The 20,010-nt window shown below is 43.9% G+C and overlaps 1 protein-coding gene across 12 annotated transcripts in view; it reads left to right on the top strand.

Moving 5' to 3' along the window:
* Window positions 1-1,348: 1,348 nt before the first annotated feature.
* Window positions 1,349-20,010, top strand: part of CELF2 (CUGBP Elav-like family member 2) — a 341,120-nt gene continuing 322,458 nt past the window's right edge. For 2 of the 12 annotated variants that reach the window (XM_039347407.1, XM_039347406.1), the window contains exon 1: window positions 1,349-1,848. In XM_039347407.1, the coding sequence (XP_039203341.1) occupies window positions 1,775-1,848 (74 nt within the window). In that variant the 5' untranslated portion in view covers window positions 1,349-1,774. The remainder of the gene's footprint in view (window positions 1,849-20,010) is intronic. The other 10 variants (XM_039347410.1, XM_039347409.1, XM_039347414.1 and 7 more) reach the window with 6 other exon arrangements.

Genomic DNA, 20,010 nt, shown 5'->3' with positions numbered 1-20,010 from the left:
ATCTACAGCTTGAATAATGTAGTTTCTGAGTTTATGATCCATGTATAATTGAGGGTCCTAAAGATAGGCACGCGGCGGGGCCAAGTTCATCCCCCACTGACCCAAATGCCTGTCATCCTTTTGATGCCAATCAACCCATGACCACTTGCCTTTCGCTTGATCAAGACGCTTTTGATTTGCGGCCTGATTTCTAAATTTCTACAAAGCTCTCGGTTTTGCAAAGTGAGGCAGCCATGCTATGAAATGCACCAGTTTGATTGTGTGTATGTCTGTGAGGGGGGGGGGGGAGAAAGAAGGTTTTGTTTTTCCAACCTTTTAAAAGTTCTTCCCCTCCGAGGGTTCCTCTTACACTACAGAGTCCAACCCTTGAGCCACTGGCTGTTTTGCAATTCTTCCAGAGAGTTAGATGCTGTTCTCCCTTGAAAACCCAACCTAGAGATCCTTCAAATGTAGGAAGACGTCTTCTTCTTCTTCTTCTTCTTCTTCTTCTTCTTCTTCTTCTTCTTCTTCTTCTTCTTCTTCTTCTTCTTCTTCTTCTTCTTCTTCTTCTTCTTCTTCTCCTCCTCCTCCTCCTCCTCCTCCTCCTCCTCCTCCTCCTCCTCCTCCTATTCTTCTTCTTCTTCCTCTTCTTCTTCTTCTCCTCCTCTTCCTCCTCTTCTACTCTTCTTCTTTCTTCTTCTTTTCCTCCTCCTCCTCTTCCTTCTCTTCTTCTCCTCCTCCTCCTCCTCTTCTTCTTCTTCCTCCTCCTCCTCTTCTTCCTCCTCTTCCTCCTTCTCTTCTTCTTTTTCCTCCTCCTCTTCCTCCTCCTCCTCCTCTTCTTCCTCCTCCTCTTCCTCCTCTCTTCTTCTTCTTCTCCTCCTCCTCTTCCTCCTCCTCCTCCTCTTCTTCCTTCTTCTTCTTCTCCTCCTCCTCTTCCTCTTCCTCCTCCTCTTCTCCTCCTCCTCTTCTTCTTCCTCCTCCTCCTCTTCTTCTTCCTTCTTCTCCTCCTCCGCCTCCTCCTCCTCTCTTCTTCTCCTCCTCCTCCTCTTCTTCTTATTCCTCCTCCTCTTCCTCCTCCTTTTCTTCTTTCTCCTCCTCTTCCTCCTCCTCCTCCATTTTTTTCTTCCTCCTCTTCCTCCACTTTCCCTTTTCCCACTCCTCCTCCTTCCTCCCTCCCTCCCCCCCTCTCTCCTCCTCCTCCTTTCTCCCCTTCAACTTCCTCCCATTGCCTTCTTTCTCCTTCTCCTTCCTTTCTCCTCCCCTTCCCCCCCCGTTCCTCCTCCTCCTCCTCCTCCTCCCTCGAGCCCAGCCTGCCCTCCCCGTCGGGGGCCCTTTGGGGCGGCAGGGGTTAAACTCTCGCTGCAGCGGGGTAGTAACTCCGCCTCCCGGTCCTCGGCACCTGGCGCCGCGCAGCCAGTTGCTCGGCGGCGGAGTCCGGGGCGGGTTGGCGGAGGCGAAGAGGGGGAGAGAATGTGACAAGTGGCGGCGGCGGCGGCGGCGGCTTTCACTGTTGCCTTGGGAGGCCTCCCGCACCTGTCTCGCGGCCGGGAGAGCCGTCCGAGCCGCCCGCCGACCAGCCGGAGCGACCGCCTCCTTCGCCCAGCCAGAGCGGCGTGCACAAGAGGGGTGTGTGTGTGTGTGTTCGTGTGTGTGTGCAGGAAAGCCAGGGGGAGGGGGGAAGAGGCGCGTTGGAACCCAACGAGAGAGGGAGGGGAAAAACAGAAAGAAAAGAAAAAGAAAGACAGAAAGGAGAGACGGAAGGAAGAAAAGAAGGAAAGGAAAGGAAAGGAAGGACATGACTTCTTCATTCAAGCTGGATTTTCTGCCAGAGATGATGGTCGACAGCCGCTTGCTCGTTTCCGACAGAATGTAAGTGCCACGGTGCGGACTTAATAACTCCCGGGTTGCCTGGTCGTCAGAACGGAGACCTGCTCCTATGCCCGGTCGGGCTTTTCCACCGGGACTGGGGGGCGGGGGGGGCGGGGGATCTTCTTGGGCTGTGTGTGTGTGTGTGCGTGGGAAGCTGTTCTTCTTTCTTTTCTTCTTTTTGAGTGGTGGTCCCAGGAGGTTTTCTTGGGGGCTCCGTCAACAAAAGCATCGCCTTTTCCTCCCTCCCATCCACCCCCTCCCCCTTCGCGACTTCCAAGGCAACTAAGCCGAGGTTGCGAGTGGTATGTGTGTGTGTATGGGGGGGGGGGGGGTTGCAGGAAGGACTGATTTCCCCCCCCCCTCGCCCTTGTCCCTTGCAAATTCTCCCTTGCGCGTGTGGATGGGTGTGCAAGCGTGTGTCTCTCTGTGTGTATGTGTGTGTGTGTTCGCGCGTGCATTCCCCCCTTCTTCTTCTTCCTCCCCATCTACTCCACCCCTCCCGGCTTCGGCTGCCTCTTCTCTTCTCTTTTTTCCCCCCAGAGCCGCAGCGTTTGATCGGTAACGTATCTCTATCTGGAACGCCGCTTCTAAAGATAGCCGTGGATAGATTGGGGGGGGGGGGAAGGGAGAGAACTAGAGCCGAGAGGAAGAAGTACGGTTTTATTCTACTTAAACGATGGGGGGGGGGGGAGAAGCGCGTGGAAGGAGGAGAAGACGGAGGAAAGAATTTTGCAAAAGGCGTGCTCCTTAAAACGCACCCCCAAATTGCCTCCTACGGACAGCATCCCTTCGGCATCAGATCTTTCTTTTTATTTGATTCGTGGAGGAAGGGTTTTTTTTTTTTTTTTTTTTTTTTGCAGAATCAGGACCCGGGAAGACGGGGGGGGGGGGTTGGAAACCCAGCAAACCGTAAATGAGTGGCGGAGATCAACCGCCTGCAGATACAAAATAAATAAATAAATAAATATGACCTGGTTTTGTAATAGCGTGGAAGAAGAAATTAGATCAGGCGATTTGACCCCGTTCTTGATTCTGTGTAGAATCGTCCCTGTAGGTGGGAATGAAAAGGCTGGCGAGATCTATTGAGAAATGCTGTCTGCTGGAATTTGAGGAAGACAAACAACCCTGGGTTAAGTCCTCTGCCGCCCCCCCCCCCCGCCGCCGCCGCCGCTTTTTGTTGTTGTTAGTCTTAAAGTTTGATGTACTGGAGGCCAGCTCTGGTGAAGAAAAGTGCTCTTTCTGAGTCTTCTCAAAACAAAACAAAACAAAAAACCCCCTGAATTTTAAAATCAAAAAGGAGAGACAGAAATAGACGAAGAGAGAGAGAGAGAAGGAAGGAAGGAAGGAAGGAAGGAAGGAAGGAAGGAAGGAAGGAAGGAAGGAAGGAAGGAAGGAAGGAAGGAAATTAAGAAATAAGGAAGGAAGGAAGGAAGGAAGGAAGGAAGGAAGGAAGGAAGGAAGGAAGGAAGGAAGGGGAAGGAAGGAAAGAAAGAAAGAAGAGAAAGAAAGAAAGAAAGAAAGAAAGAAAGAAAGAAAGAAAGAAAGAAAGAAAGAAAGAGAAAGACAGACAGACAGACAGACAGACCATGGCTTATTATTACTATTGCAAAACTGGTGCTTGGGCATATATGCTTAGAGAAAAAAAAATATGCTAAAGGAGTAACACTAAATTAAACTTTGTGCATAGTCCTCAAAAGGACAGTTTGGATTTTTTTACAGCTCTTCACATGATCTAGTCTTGGTCACACTGTAAATTCATTCAGAGTGACAACATCTGATTCTCCGTCGTGCGCCTTACCCCACCCGTGGCCAACATTGGATTTCTCGCAGTTCAAAGAGTCTCGGAGAAGAGCTATTTCTGAAATAGCCATCTGTTTTAGCAGCTGCAGGTTGCCAAGTTGTTAAAAGTGGGGGGGGGGAGAATTCTTATTTAATAACAGTGATCCTTTCTTTCAAATGCATTGTGGAAAATACACTTCTATCCTTGATTGGTCCCTTATGTTTTTCAGAGTTAGATAATCCCGCATTAAGGTTACTGAGTTTCTTTGTGTTTGTAGAATTGATATTTTATTGGGTCCAGATTCACTGTAACACTGGCTAAGAGTCTTTGACAGGGATGAGGGGTGTCATTACTTTTCATCCATGAATGGAAGATTGAAACTGTAAAGTAGTAAGTAGAAGGAACGTCAAGACACAAATCCTTGATTTCTGTCATTCTTTCGTGCAGTCGGCTTACACAATTTTCTTTCCGGCTCTCAAGTTAGTCATAAAAACAAGATAATGGCTAATAAACCTCTCTGAACCCTAGTCTCTCTATAGTGGTTTGTGGACGGGCACTTCAATTTATGGAAATGCTTCCTTAATTGACCCACTGCGCCACGTTCTTCCCAAATCTGGTTTTATCAACCTTCAGTGGCATTTGAAAGGAGTTTTCAAGAAACCACCGTTTTTTTTCAAACATCTGCACAGTTAGCCAGATGTTGAGTCTGAATTTGTCATTTTTGTTATTATTGACTGACGGTACACCCGTTCTATCCCACTAGTTGAAAATAAGGCAAAGTTATAGATAAAGGTTTCCCTCCGCTTCCCTCCACCCGGGCAGTAAAGAAGCACAAGCTTGTATCTGTGGCCGTTCTTCTATCTTTTGTTTTTGGGGCTGATCTTATTGTGTGATCTCATGGCAGTGGAGAAGTGGAATTTAGCGAACAGCTGCAAAGATTGGTCCTTGTTTGCAACTGCAAATTATCCAACAAGGATAATTAATGCAAAAATATTGGTATAAACTAGGAGTGACTGGAGAAGGAACTTTGCGTGGCCTCTGAAATTAGAACAGGAGGTGTGTTGTGTGGTTTATGTAGTTCTGGCTGGTTTGGTCAGCATGCTTAGAAGGCTTTGAGAGTACCTAATTCCATCCAGAAAGCCTCTGAAATCAGCCATAAGGATGACTGAAAAATGTGCGCTGTCTGATTGCTCGTGAAAAATTGTTACAATCGTGTTATCCTTTTTCGAGAGTCCGCAACAGTGTCCAAACTACACACACCAGATATCCCTTCCTTATGGTGCCTGTTGGATGAGCTGCTTAAAATTTTGAGGTTTTCTTTCTTATGTAAGGGCACTTTCTGTTTGAATCCCCTTGGGTGAGAATTCATACGAAGGGATAGAAAATGAGATGGGAACAGACTCCGAAGATTATGCCCTACAGAGACCCTTAAGTTTATTTTATAAGCTGGACCACAGAATTTGATCCTTTGTGACAGGTCGGAATTTATTTATTTTTTTAATAAAATGTAAAAGATAACTAGATACAGACTGGAAAGGGTGGGGATATGCTCTGAGCCTTTTGTGCTGGTTTCCCAACTGAGTCATTTTAAACAGGATTTTGTTGCTGGGTGGTAGTGCCGGTGTTTTCGCTGATAGCAGATAAAATTTGGATCGCCTTGACATCCTATCGGTCTGAATTCCACGCTGTTCCTTTCCATCCTTTGAAACTTGATTCACAGCCCAGATTTTGGCAGAATTAAAAACCAAACTCTTCTCTTTATCAGCTGTGGGTTTTGTTTCTTGCTGGGTTAATAATATTCCAGTTGCGGATGCAGTTATGCTGGCTGCACAAGCAGTATGAATCAAATAAGGTTGCTGTTTTCTTAGACTTGTTTCCTTGGGCTCCCGGTGCTAATTCTAAAGGTATATGTGGTTTTAGTTCCGTCCCCCCCCCCCAGAAGTAGCTACTGCCACAGTCTGGGCAAAATAAGCAGGACAAGGAAATCCAGGGGTTCTGTGTTGTGCAATACCAATTGTAGAAAAGGCAATCCTCCAGTGTAGTCATGAAGAAGTGGAATTTTCAATTTTGTGCCCTTGATTAACAGAGCTCACACGGTGATGGTGTCTTAGCCAGAAATCCCAAAAGCTGTAGTTAGAAGCACCGTCCAACCTTTTCTAGGGAGGTTATAGAGTCGGGCTATTCTACTTCCATCACTGGATGTACGCCAGAGAGGACAATTACATCCATCCTGATCCCACTCATTTCCTTAGCGGCATAACCCCTTCATAGGAGTAGAACAGGTCAACGTCATTTCAGAACTGGTCTTCATCTTTTCTACCGTTGCTTCCAATCCCCCTTGATCATCAGTCACCTTGATCCAAAGAGACACGATTTTTTTTTGCTACTTGGAGGGACGGGGAAAACAACTGCATGGACCAAGTGTGTGCATATGGCACTTCTTTCTTTGTTGACCTGGGTCAACCAAAATAGTCTGGGGAAAAAAAACCTACTACATTGTTACAAAACGTCAGGGGAGCAGAAGAAGGAACGATCTACAAATATATAGCCAGATGTGGGTGAAGATTCGTTCTCCGCCTCGTGGGTTGGTTTCTAAATGTTTCATTATCAGGCTAGGTAACATCTTCAGCAAAGCCCAGGGGATGTCAGTGGCTTCAGGTATGTTTCAGGTGTGCAGTTCAAAGGTGTTTTCAAGATGGAGAAATGTTGCTGGAATACCTTACTCAGCGGATGCATTGTAGGTATCAAGTTACTTCTTGCATCCAGTTACTTCTTGCAAAGAACCAGAGAAACAGACAATATGTTTGCTTAATGTCCCATTGGTCTTAAGATGATTGTGTTATCTTAAGCAAACTCACTTAGATAAACAGATTCTGCCTACATCTCATGATTATTATTATTATTATTTTACACAAAAGTTACCTTCTACCTTGGTGAAGGCCACAGGTCCACAAACATGCTTACTTATAGGGAAAAATGCATTGTTTTGGTTGAAATAACTAAAAAAAAAAAAAACCACACATCAGTATGTGCTTATCACATCCATGGTTGGTTCTGGATGAGATTGATCACCTTCTGCCTTTATAATCACAGTTATAGCCATGTTGAGAAATGGCAACCTTGATAACCAACTTGACAATTTGGAAAAGATTTACTATTGGGAACCAATGGCCTCAACCTCTTTCCATCACCATTACCACTACAAACATCTCAAACCCAATCAATCATTGACAAATGGAATGGAGTTTTCTGCTTCAGCGGTTCAAAATTATGTTATTGAAGTTGGATATTTTATCAGAGAACATCGTGAGGTTTTTGAGATACCCCTGGAAAAAAATGCCACAAGTCCTTCGTTGAAATGATGAGTTTTTGAATTTCCTTTCCTTAGCTCGAGATGGATCAGATTCTTTTCTTCATCCGTGCCTTAATCCTAATTACACAGTAGGCAACAATGTATTTGCGGAGGTGGTACATTTTCCTACTCCAATATTAGCAGGACTAGAGCAGTTAATTTATCTCTATAGGATATGATTGTCTGCAAAGCATATTTCTTGAGGGGAAAAAATCTGCTAGAAATTCCTTGGGAACAGAACCTTTGTAGGTTACTGCAGAGCTGAAATGTTCAAGTGCATATAAAAAATAGTAAACTGCCAAACAGGCATTGCAAAAAGACTTCCATGGTCTCCACATTCCCTTTCTCTAGTGCTTAGCGCTTGAAAGAAAGCACGTCCCTTGTTATCAGCTGTTGTTTGATTTCTGCTTTTTTATTGTATGTTGGTTTGTATTTTGGCAGGCAGTTCTATTATTGATCTGGGTAGCTGTATCTTTTCAAATTGTTACATATAAATTGTGGGTTAATCACTTCCATTTCCTTTGTCAGCCATTGATGCAAATCACAGGAAAGAAGAGGGTTTTTTTAAAAAAATAAAGAATGAAAATTAAAAGCTTCAAAACTGATTAGGTGTGTCATAGATAGATAGATAGATAGATAGATAGATAGATAGATAGATAGATAGATAGACAGACAGACAGACAGACAGACAGACAGACAGACAGACAGAAAGAAAGACGACAGCAGAATTTTCATCCTTTTTGTATTCTTATAATTGTTATATAATAACAAGGTCCACAGTGTTGATTTTATTTGGAATAATTACCACATTCACAGGAGGTTATTATTAATAATCATTAGTATTATTGATAATGATGCTGGCACTGTAATTATGCCTGTGAATCTCAACATAATAAATAATTAAATCAAATGAGCCACTGACTTATAAACAAACGAGAAGAAGGAAGAAAACATATGAGATTAGAGCAAATTGGAGGATCTTTAATTCTAGCAAGAAAAAACCCAACAGGTATAGTATTTTGTTAGGGATAGTATTGCACTGTTTTTACAACATAACCGCTTCCACCTACTAAATGCACGCTATAATCTCGCTTCTTCATTTGTTTCCCTCTCTCCAAATTAAACCTTAAGGACTCGCAGAGTTTATTTACTTTAATTTTTTTGAAAAAAAAAAAGTGTTTTAAATGTTATTCTAAATATTTCAAAGTGGGAAGCAGCATTTTATCTAATAGCCTGGTATTTTATGGTTGATTTTTATGGAGGCAATCAAGCACCATAATTAATCCTCAATGTGCTTTAAATAGATAAATAAATAAATAAAAGTGCCGGAATGACAGAATGGAGAATAGAATGCAAGCAGCACTTGGCTCTTTAAGGATTCATGGAACGTGAGGAATGTACTGTATATCTCCGAAAATTGATTTTCTAGATATTACAATAGGAAACTGAAGCATCATCAAATAGACATATCATATCAAAAATCCCTGACTCTATTCTGAATTTATAGGCTTCTCTTTTGGTTTTGATCTGATCTGATTATTTCTTTTTTTGGTGGTAGTGTTATCCTGTGACATAGATTTGTGGATGCAGTAGTACAAGTGAGGTTCGAATGTTATAATGTGAATAGAATAGAATAGAATAGAATAGAATAGAATAATTCTTTATTGGCCAAGTGTGATTAGACACACAAGGAATTGGTCTCTGATGCATAAGCTCTCAGTGTAGATACAAGCAACAAAGTGATAAATCATAAATCATAAGATACTATCATAAATCATAAGATACAGCCAACAAAGTGATAGTCGTAAGATACCAATAGGTAATAGGAAAGATGAGAAGGATAATAGTAATACAGCTCTACTACATGGGTAAATATCATTAGGCATAAGGCTGTGATTTGGGAATTAAATGTTTAGCAGAGTGACCACAGGAGGGGAAAAACTGTCTTTGTGTCTAGTTGTCTTGCCATGCAAGGCCCTATAGCTGTGGGGAGAAGTTTATGTCCAGGATGTGAGGGGTCTGTAAATATTTTCTCGGCCTTCTTTCTGACCCACACAATATACAGGTTCTCAATGGAAGGCAGGCTGATTGCAATTTTTTTTTTTTCTGCACTCCTAACTACTCATTGAAGACTGTATCCTGTTCGGTTGTGGTACCAAACCAGTCAGTTATAGAAATACAAATGACAGACTCAATAATTTCTCTGCAGAACTGTCTCAGCAGCTCCTTGAGATCCTACAATTGCCTAAAATGCTTGAGGTGAGGATAAAGAATCTGCTTGGAAAATAAAAACTAATTAGAATTTTTTTATTTTCCAAACCCTGGCCCAGTGAAGTAATTGCAGGACGATTATTCTCACTTGGATATTGTGTCTTTAATTGCTTCAGCCACAATTCCCAAGCTCAATATTGGATAGAGAGGAAACATCTTGCATTTTATGCAAGATGTCAAAGCTTTTGCGCAAGGAAGGTCGTGGGGAATGGATGTAGCTCAATGGATTTGCAATTGCTTTTAACGCCCCAAATCCTTGCTATTTTCCGGGCTGAACTGAGAATTAAATCTTGCGCAGGCAGTCCTCGACTTATAACAGTTCATTTAGTGACCATTTGAAGTTATAATGGCACTGAAAAAAGTGACCCACATTTATGACGGTTGCAGTGTCCCAGGGTCATGTGATCCTCTTTTGCAAACATCTAGCAAGCAAAATCAACAGGGAAGCAGATTCATTTAACAGCCATGTTACTAATTTAACAACTGCAGTGATTCACTTAACAACTGTGGCAAGAAAGGGGGCAAAATTCACTTGACAAAGGTCTCACTTAACAACAGAAATGTTGGGCTCAATGGTGGTCATAAGCTGAGGACCACTGTATATTTTTTTATCCGTCCGTTGCAATACTCCTAGAACGCAAATACTTATTTTCATTTAGGATCATTTGGGCATGATTGTTTCTATAAATCTATCCAGTCTCATTTTCTCATAACTCTGATTAAAAAAAAAACTTTATAAACTCAGTGGGTATTAAAATAGTCGGTCTTAAAATGGATTTTCTCACATCGGGGATATTTTGAGAGCTGAGAACTATGTCAGAACAGTTGTGATGTGTCAAAGCTGGTGGGCAACTAACTTTCTGCATGGATTTTTTTTTTTTTTGGTCAGAGCGTTAACACCCCGGATTAAAATTGCATTCCGTCAGTCTGTATCCAAAGTTATGTTGCCTCTACAGGACTGTATTCCTCAAAAAGATGGACAATCCTAAATTTAAGAAACAATGAAACTTTCAGATCATCTTTAGCCAGATATTTTATTTACAGTGAATAAGGAGTTGTTTCAGATATAAAACTCCCTCTCTGCATTCCAAGATAACTTATTATCCTTTTTTTGTGGGTTTTTTTTTTTTGCTATTGTTGTTTTTTCAAATCTCCTAAAGCCCAATATGTTATTCCATCTGGAAGATTCAAATTGACAGTTGATTTCATTGTAAAAACATGTTTCTATCCAGTTTTTGCCAGCATTTTCCCTTTTGTTCACAGCTTGATGCCCTTCAGATAATAACATTAAAATGATAACAGAAGTAATAGCTTGATGTTTAAAATTGCCTTTAAAAAGCAACCTCTGCTTTATGTTTTTACCTTAAACTGGCTATATTTTAATGCAAGGAGGAGGAATTTATCATCCTCTGATGATGTTGCTAAACTACTTTTCCCAGCTATCACCTTTCTGGAAGCATATTCTCACGATTTCTTGAACACTGGGCACTAACTAAGAAAATGAAATTCAATGGTGAAAAAAGCAAGGTTCTACATTTAGGCAAGAAAAACCAAATGCACAAGTACAGCATAGGTGGCACCATGCTCAATAGTAGTAACTGTGAGAGGGACCTCGGAGTCCTAGTAGACAATTACCTAAATATGAGCCAGCAGTGTGCTGCAGCTGCCAAAAAGGCCAACACAGTGCTAGGCTGCATTAACAGAGGGATAGAATCAAGATCACGTGAAGTATTAATACCACTCTTCAATGCCTTGGTAAGGCCACACTTGGAATACTGCATCCAGTTTTGGTCACCACGATGTAAAAAAGATGTTGAGACTCTAGAAAGAGTACAGAGAAGAGCAACAAAGATGAGTAGGGGACTGGAGGCTAAAACAGATAAGGAACGGTTGCGAGAATTGGGTATGTCTAGTTTAACGAAGAGAAGGACAAGGGGGGACATGATAGCAGTATTCCAATATCTCAGGGGCTGCCATAAAGAAGAGGGAATTAAGCTATTTTCCAAAGCACCTGAAGGCAGGACAAGAAGCAACGGGTGGAAACTCATCAAGGAGAGAAGCAACCTAGAACTAAGGATAAACTTCCTGACAGTGAGAACAATTAATCAGTGGAACAGCTTGCCTCCAGAAGCAGTAAATGCTCCAACACTGGAAGTTTTTAAGAAGAGACTGGACAGCCATTTGTCCGAAATGGTGTAGGGTTTCTTGCCTGAGCAGGGGGTTGGACTAGATGACCTCCAAGGTCCCTTCCAACTTTACTACTATTACTATTTCTCCCTCTCCCCTTTGGCAAATAATAATAATAATAATGCTTGTCGTTCACCTTAAACATGTGTTGGGTTCTAAACTTCAGCTATTCCTCCTACTTATGACATTTGGGGCCCGAATTTCTGTAGCTGAGCGAGGAGCTCGTTAAGCGAGTCACACCTGATTGTATGACCTTTTTCCTGCAGTTGTTAAGCGAATCGCGGCAATTATTAACTGAATTAGGTGTTTGGTAAGCGAATCCAGCTTCTCCTGGACTTTGCTCGGTGGAAGCCAGCTGGGAAAGAAGCAGATGATGGTCACCTGATCCTGAGATGCCGCAACCATCCTCAATACAAGCCGGTTGCCAAACTCCCGAATTTTGATCCCATGATTGTGTGGCATGCTACAATGGTCATAAGTGTGAGGACTAGCGGTAAATCACTTTTATCAGTGCCATTGTAACTTTGAATCATTGCTAAATGAAGGTTTGTAAATTGCACTGTAAGTAGCCTCTGAAAGCCCCTAGAACAGGGGTCCTCAACCTTGGCGACTTTAAGACTTGTGGACTTCAACTCCCAGAATTCCTCAGCCAGCTTTCTGGGAGTTGAAGTCCACAAGTCTTAAAATTGCCAAGGTTGAGGACCCCTGCCTTAGAAAGCTCCTCCTTGTAGACCAGACATGTCAAACACAAGGCCCGGGGGCCGGATGCGGCCCGCGAAATGGTTTCATGTGGCCTGCGAAGCCATCCTGGAAACAGTGAGGGAATGGCCCCTGCTGCCTTGGCCCGGGCCCAGGCTGGCCGGGAGCCAATGTACAATTTTGTGGTGGCCATCTATGCTGAAACGCATTCAGTCTTAGCTCCACAAGGCCGTCTGGAAACAGCGAGGAACCAGGAGAACCTTGAGCAGCAGCCTTGACAAAGTGGGGCTGGGCTTGGTGCCGCGGGTGCTCAAGGGCCAGGCTCGGCATTTGAACTCTGCCGCCCAGGGCTCTGGGCAGCCTGCACCACCATCCAGACCCCCCCCAGCATGGCCTGAGAGGAACAGTGAGGCTCTTCCAGTGGACCATGCCTTGGCGCTTGCCCTGGTTCCACCCCCTTCTGCCAGAGACCCTCAGATCTGTCCCACTCCTGCCCAGGCCCCCACAGGCCCCCTTGATGCGAACGATGTAGAGCTGGCCACGCCCACCCAGTAGACCACACCCATTCCATCCACGCCCACCCAGTAGGCTGCATCCACCCTGGCCACACACACCCGCCCCCCCGAGGGCAACCGCAATGCTAATGCAGCCCTCAATGAAATTGAGTTTGACACCCCTGTTGTAGACTAATACACACGTGCCTGTGAGAACTTTCCTCTTGGGTGTTGTTATTTTTTATTTAAAATGCTTCAATGTGGAGAAATTACGTTGTTCAATCGCTAAGTCATGATCGACTCTTTGTGGCCCCATGGACCACAGCACTCTGGGCCCCCACTTTCTCCCAGTGTTTGCCCATATTCGTGTTCATTGCGTGGATGACACAATCTAGCCATCTCATCCTCTGCCCTCCTCCTTTTCCTTTCGCCTTCCATCTTTCCCAACATCAGGGTCTTTTCCAAGGAGTTTCTCTTCTCATTTGGTGGCCAAAGTATTTGAGCTTCAGCTTCAGACTCCGTCCTTCCAAAGAATAGACAGGACTTGATTTCCTTTAGGATTGACTGACTGGATCTCCTTGCACAGGGGTGTCAAACTCAATTTCATTGAGGGCCGCATTAGCATTGCGGTTGCCCTCGGGGGGGGCAGGTGGGTGTGGCCAGGGTGGGTGCGGCCTACTGGGTGGGCAGGGAGTGGGTGTGGCCTACTGGGTGGGCGTGACCAGCTCTACATTGTTCGCGTCAAGGGTGCCTGTGGGGGCCTGGGCAGGAGTGGGACAGATCTGAGGGTCTCTGGCAGAAGGGGGTGGGACCAGGGCAAGCGCCAAGGCATGGTCCATTTCTTCATTCCTCACAAAGGGTGACACCTCCCCAGCATGCACCCAGGGAGCGGGGCCAACGCGGCAGGGGCTGGTTCCTCGCTGTTTCCGGACGGGCTTGTGGAGCTAAGACTGAATGTGTTTCGGCATAGATGGCCACCACAAAATTGTACATTGGCTCCCGACTGGCCTGGGCCAGGGCCAAGGCAGCGGGGGCCGTTCCCTCACTGTTTCCAGGATGGCTTCGTGAGCTGCATGAAACCACTTCACGGGCCGCATCCGGCCCCTGGGCCTTGTGTTTGACATGTCTGTCCTTGCAGTTCAAGGGACTGCCAAGAATCTTCTCCAACATGACAATTCAAAAACATCAATTCTTCGGCACTCAGCCTTCCAGTGGAAAAACTATAAGCGTCTTGATTAGAGATGTTGTGCTAATGATATCCAACAATTTCTACTCCTGACACAATTGTGGTTAATAGTATTGTTGTTAAACAGCAAATGTTGGGAGGCAATGTTGGTTTTTTTTTTTTCCACTTCCCAGCTATAAATTGTTCCAGAATTTTAAGTGAAATCCTGAAGCACTGCTTCTGGACCTTTGTATTGGATGAATTGTTGAGACAGATAAACTGGCCTTGAAAGAGAATTATGGAAAATATGACTTGTCAATAGGCAAAAATACAGGGGAATTTGATTTGGCCATAGTGCAAAACTTGTTTCAAAAACAAAATATGCTCTCAGCAAAATGGTTTAGAATTGTTTTCTTTCCTTTCTTCTCCCTTCCTTTCCTCCCATTGGTCCACATAAAATTACTTTTAAAATGTTTTAAAAGAAGAAAGCAGATGCAAAGGGTAAGAAGCTGTCCTGCAAATGGCGCCTTACTGTATCTTTTTTTTCTGACTGCCCATCTTTAATGTGGAGTTACTTTTTCATCACCTTTGTAACTGCGAATGTTTGCTAAGCAAAGCAGTCACTAAATGAGGCTACTTGTACCTTCTTTGCAAAGCATTGAGTAAGGATCCTGGGAAAAAGCAAGCTGGAAGGAATTTTAAAATGATAAAAGTAGCTGGAAGAGAGATTTGTTATCCAATTTGTACGCCTTTTTAAAAAGCAGCTACTTCAGTCTTTTTTTTTAAAACACCCTGATTTCAGTTGTGGCTTACATTCATTCATAATAATAATAATAATAATAGTAATAATAATAATAGTAATAATAATAATAATAGTAAAGTTGGAAGGGACCTTGGAGGTCATCTAGCCCAACCCCCTGCTCAGGCAGGAAACCCTATACCATTTCAGACAAATGGCTGTCCAGTCTCTTCATAAAAACTTTCAGTGTTGGAGCATTCACCGCTTCTGGAGGCAGGTTGTTCCACTGGTTAATTCTAACTGTCAGGAAGTTTCTCCTAGTTCTAGGTTGCTTCTCTCCTTGATTAGTTTCCACCCTTTGCTTCTTGTCCTGCCTTCAGGCACTTTGGAGAATAGCCTGGCTCCCTCTTCTTTGTGGCAGCCCCTGAGATATTGGAACACTGCTACATGGAACACATGTCTTATGTGGTTGTATTCCTTTCTGTATAATGGGTGGAACCAATTGCCAACTGCTCCCCAAAAGCATGAATCGGGTTCAGGAGATAATAAAACTAGATAACGGAAAAACCTGAAGGCAATTTGCAGCTGCACAGAAGCTTAAACATTTTGTTTAGCTCAATTTTTTTTTATTGTTCGCTCCAGGCAGTTTGCCAATATTCCTATAGATAATAAAAATTTCTCCATTGAGGTTTTTTAAGAGCTTTATTATTTTTTTCACAAGGTCTCAATGACTGACCAACAAACACAGCATTCAATAGTATATCCATTGTGTAGGAATGGTGGGAAAACTGGCTAGAGACACACAATAGGATTGGATTACACATCACACAATAGGATTGGATTACACATAATCAAAAATAAATAAATAGACATACTCCTGAGATTTTTAACAAGCTATTTCAGGAAGGGGCAGATGAAGATCGAGAGAAAATATATCTTGAGCGGTTGCTATGGATAAGTTTTTTTTTTCCTTCCTAGCTTTTTGCACTGTCAGAACTCACATGGTACATCTCTTTTAGGCCTAATCCCTTTTGAGATGGGTTGCTATAGGGATTGATAAAGGGATGGTATCTTCTATGAGTTTTCCAACTCTGCGTTCTAAGAACTTTGAACTTCCTTCTCTAAGCCTGAAATTCTTCTTGAGATGACCGATAAGGAAAGTCAGTGGTTGCCAAGCATCGCCATAAGCAGTACGAATCTGCCCATCTTCTCAAGAGCTGCCAAAACAGAATAATAGAGTTGGAAGGGACCTTGGAGGTCTTCTAGTCCAACCCCCCTGCGTGAGCAGGAGACCTTATACCATTTCAATATAAGGTATAATTTTAGAAATTTCTCCTTAGTTCTAGGTTGCTTTTCTCCTTGGTTAGTTTCCATCCATTGTTTCTCGTCTTGCTTTTTGGTGGTTTGAGAAATAGTTTGACCCCCTCGTCTTTGTAGGAACCCTTCAAATATTGGAAGACTACTATCATGTCTCCCCTACTTCTTCTTTTCATTAGACTAGACCAGGGGTAGGCAACCTTGGCTCTTTTATGACTGGTGAACTTCAACTCCCAGAATTCCTCAGCCAGCCATGCTGAGGGGAAAGGGAGAGGTTTCCTTGCTTAGCCAGGCTGGCTCAGGAATTCTGGGAGTTGAAGTCCACCAGTCATAAAAGAGCCAAGGTTGCCTACCCCTGGTCTAGCTGTACAAGTACTCCTCGGCTGATGACCATAATTGAGCCCAAAATTTATGTTGCTGAGTGAGACAGTCGTTAAGCGAGTTTTGCCCCATTTTACGATGTCTCTTGCCACGGTTGTTAAGTGAATCGCTGCAGTTGCTAAGTTGTTAAGCGAATCTGATTTTTCCCCCATTGACTTTGCTTGTAAGACGGTCGCAAAAGGGGAATCTGATGACCCCCGGGGGGACACAGCAACCGGCCTAAATAGGAGCCAGTTGCCAAGCATCCCGAGTTTTGATCACATAACCCACAGGGATGCTGCTACGGTTGTACGTGTGGAAACACAGTCCTCTTTGGTCAGTGCCGTTGTAACTTCAAACAGTCACTAAGTGAAGTATTACAAGTCGAGGAGTGCCTCTGTTTTGCTCCCACTCCTATTCGGTTTTTCCCTCCGATGGGCCACTTCCCTCATCCTCTGCAGCGACGCTGAGACATCACAGCCTGGTTTCCAACAAGTGCACTTCATTTGTCCAAAATGGACCCAGATAATTGAGAGTTATTAACTTGAAGCAAAGGTTGAATGATATTTGGAAATCTGCAAAAAAAAAACAAAAACAGGGCTGTTTTTCTAACTGGTTGCCTTGCCTGCCTTTGGTTTTTTTTTTTTTATGAGCGAAGACTGCTGCTTGATGACAGTCAATCACCAAGCCTTATTCACACCATGAATAGATTTCAGGAACAAGCTGGAGATATTTTTGGCATCTCAGCTGGGAACCTCTGATAAGTAACATTCTGTTCTAGAATTTTCTCTGGAAAAATTTTGGGAAACAGAAGAGCCAGATTGGTGGCGCAGGCAGAAAAAAATTGGAAACGGAGGACAGCCTGGTAGTTCTGCCACGAGTGGTTATCTCCCCACAACCAGCAAGCCGGTTTCCAGCTGTTATCGCCCAAATATCTTGCAATGCCACATTGACAGTGCAAAATACAGGGCACATGGCCATGGCGGGGGGGGGGGAAGCATGCATCTGTGTCTCGGCAGGTAGAAGCTGCAGGTAATTCCAAATCTGTTTAGACATTTAGTAGGTCCTTGCAATCTGAGGTTTGGAAAACCAGCTACTGGTTGTGGTGAAAGAGATACACCTGGGAGGCAGGTAAATTAAAGGTATTCCTCAATTTGCAACCATTTGAGCTATGGTGGCACAGTGGTTAGAATGCAATATTGCAGGCTAATTCTGCGTTCCATTGCTAGCAGTTCGATCCTGACCTGCTCAAGGTTGATTCAGCCTTCCCTCCTTCCGAGGTTGGTAAAATGAGGACCCAGATTGTTGGGGGGCAATAGGGTGACTCTGTAAACCATTTAGAGAGGGCTGTAAAGCATTGTGAAGCGGTATATAAGTCTAAGTGTTATTACTATTGCTGTAGCTGATCCGATGTTGCATTAGGAGCCCAGGTGGCGCAGTGGTTAGAATGCAGTATTACAGGATAACTCTGCCCACTGCTAGGAGTTCGATCCTGACCAACTCAAGGCTGACTCAGCCTTCCATCCTTCCAAGGTCGGTAAAATGAGGACCCCAGATTGTTGGGGGGGGGCAATAGGCTGACTCTGTAAAATGCTTAGAGAGGACTGTAAAGCACTGTGAAGTGGTATATAAGTCTAAGTGCTATTGCTATTTGTTTAGAAACCATTCAAAGTTGCAAAAATACTAAAAAAGGGGGGCTTACAACAGTCTTCACACTTACGACCATCTCAGCATCCCCACAGTATGTAATCAAAACTTGGACGCCTGGCGACTGGAATATATTTAGGACAGTTGCAGGATCTCGTAGTTATGTGGTCACCATTTGTGACCTGCCCAGCTAGCCTCCAACAGGCAAACTCAGTGGGGGAAGCCTGCATACTGCACACTGGCTGAGGAATTCTGGGAGTTGAAGTCCACAAGTCATAAAAGGGCCAAGTTTGAAGACCCCTGTCTTAAATCTAACAAACAAAATGGAGGCTGGCTGAGGAATTCTGGGAGTTGAAGTCCACAAGTCATAAAAGGGCCAAGTTTGAAGAGCCCTGGTTTAACGGCTGCATGATTCTCTTAGCAACTGCGGTGATTCTCTTAAAAACCATGGCAAAAAAAAAGTTGTAAAATCAGGTGTGATTCACTTAGCAATCTCCCTGTTTAGCAATTGACGTCCCGATCCCAATCGCGGTCATAAGTCAAAGACTACCTGCAGGTAATTGGTTCATTTGCATGTGAAATACAGCTAGCTGATTTACTTGAGGCAGGAAATAAACCTTATTTTGGTGGAAGCTATGGATGACGTCATTCCTTATCCAAATTCGAAAACAGGCTGGTCATGCCAAATGAGCAGAAGCTGAGATTTGTCACTTCTGTACCCCAGCAGGAACTGGGTTTAGTGACTCTCTCCTTGGCAGGAAATAAACTCTACCTAAAAAACAAACAAATGAAAAAAACAACCAACCCTGCTTTGCAAAGGTGAACAAAGACGCAAAAGATTCAAGGCAGGATAATTGTTGGAAGTCCAAGCACAGTAAAAATATCACAGCCAAATAGTTTTCAGACGTATCTAGATGACACTTGCATCCAGCACCATTTTTTTCTTTCTTAGAGTGGGTGGCTGTTTAAAATAGAGACAATCCCCATGTGATTTTTCTTCCCACCCAATTATTTCAACCACAAAGAGGGCTTTGTTCCACATCCTGATTTCTAAGGGGTGATTCATAGGGGAGCCTCCATATTGATGAAGCTGCTGAGTAATTGCAACAGCCAAGAGATCTGGCAGCCATCACAGCTACCCAAAGGGAGAAGGCATTCATGGAAACTCTTGATCCGTGCATCTGCTCTAGGGCTGAAGTCAAGGCTTAGTATAGTAAGATGACTTGTTGAGATCCTTTGCTGATGCTGACTTTTTCCTAAATTACAGAATAACAGAGTTGGAAGGGGCCTTGGAGGTCTTCTAGTCCAACCCCCTGCTCAAGCAGGAGACCATATGCCATTTCAGACAAATGGCTATCTGTCTCTTCTTTAAAAAAATCTCCAGTGATGGAACACCCACAACTTCTGGAGGCAGGTTGTTCCACTGATTAATTGTTCTGACTGCCAGGAAAGTTCTAGGTTGCTTCTCTCCTTGATTAGTTTCCGTTGCCTAGGCCAGGGGTAGGCAACCTTGGCTCTTTAATGAATTCTTGAGCCAGCCACGCTGAGGGGAAAGGGAGAGGTTCCAAGCTGAGCCATGAGGGCTCAGGAATTCTGGGAGTTGAAGTCCACGAGTCATGAAAGAGCCAAGGTTGCCTACCCCTGGCCTAGACAGCCATTTGTCTGAAATGATGTCATTGGCATCTCGCAAGGAGTGAAGTGCAGTCTCTCTACCCTTCCAACTTTCTGGTTTTCCTTATGCACTGGAAGAAGAACCAAGCGATTGAGTGGTGAAATATTAGCAATGCAAAAGCCGGGTGACACCGGAAATAGTTTTCTTGGTGGAATCACTTCCTACATGAAAAGAGGCACTACAATACAGTTGAGAGAGCATTTGCTCAGCACCAAAATAGATTTTGCTTCGCTGCTGGGCATTAATGCAGTTACTTGGGGGAGGTGGTGGTGATGATGATGATGATATATTATATGCTAACAACCAGGTGACTGCAAAGAAATAACACTCCTTCCATTCCCCCCCCCCATCCAGTCTCAACTGTCAGTAGATGTTGAGACTCTAGAGAGAGTACAGAGAAGAGCAACAAAGATGATAAGGAACGGTTGCTGGAATTGGGAAAATCTGGTTTAATGAAGAGAAGGATGAGGGGGGATATG

This window comes from Crotalus tigris, unplaced genomic scaffold (assembly GCF_016545835.1).
Source record: "Crotalus tigris isolate CLP2741 ecotype Arizona unplaced genomic scaffold, ASM1654583v1 scf7180000018068.1947079, whole genome shotgun sequence".
In the NCBI taxonomy this organism is placed as follows: Eukaryota; Metazoa; Chordata; class Lepidosauria; order Squamata; family Viperidae; genus Crotalus; species Crotalus tigris.
Note: the sequence above shows the minus strand (reverse complement) of the source record. Positions and strands in the feature narration are given on the sequence as shown.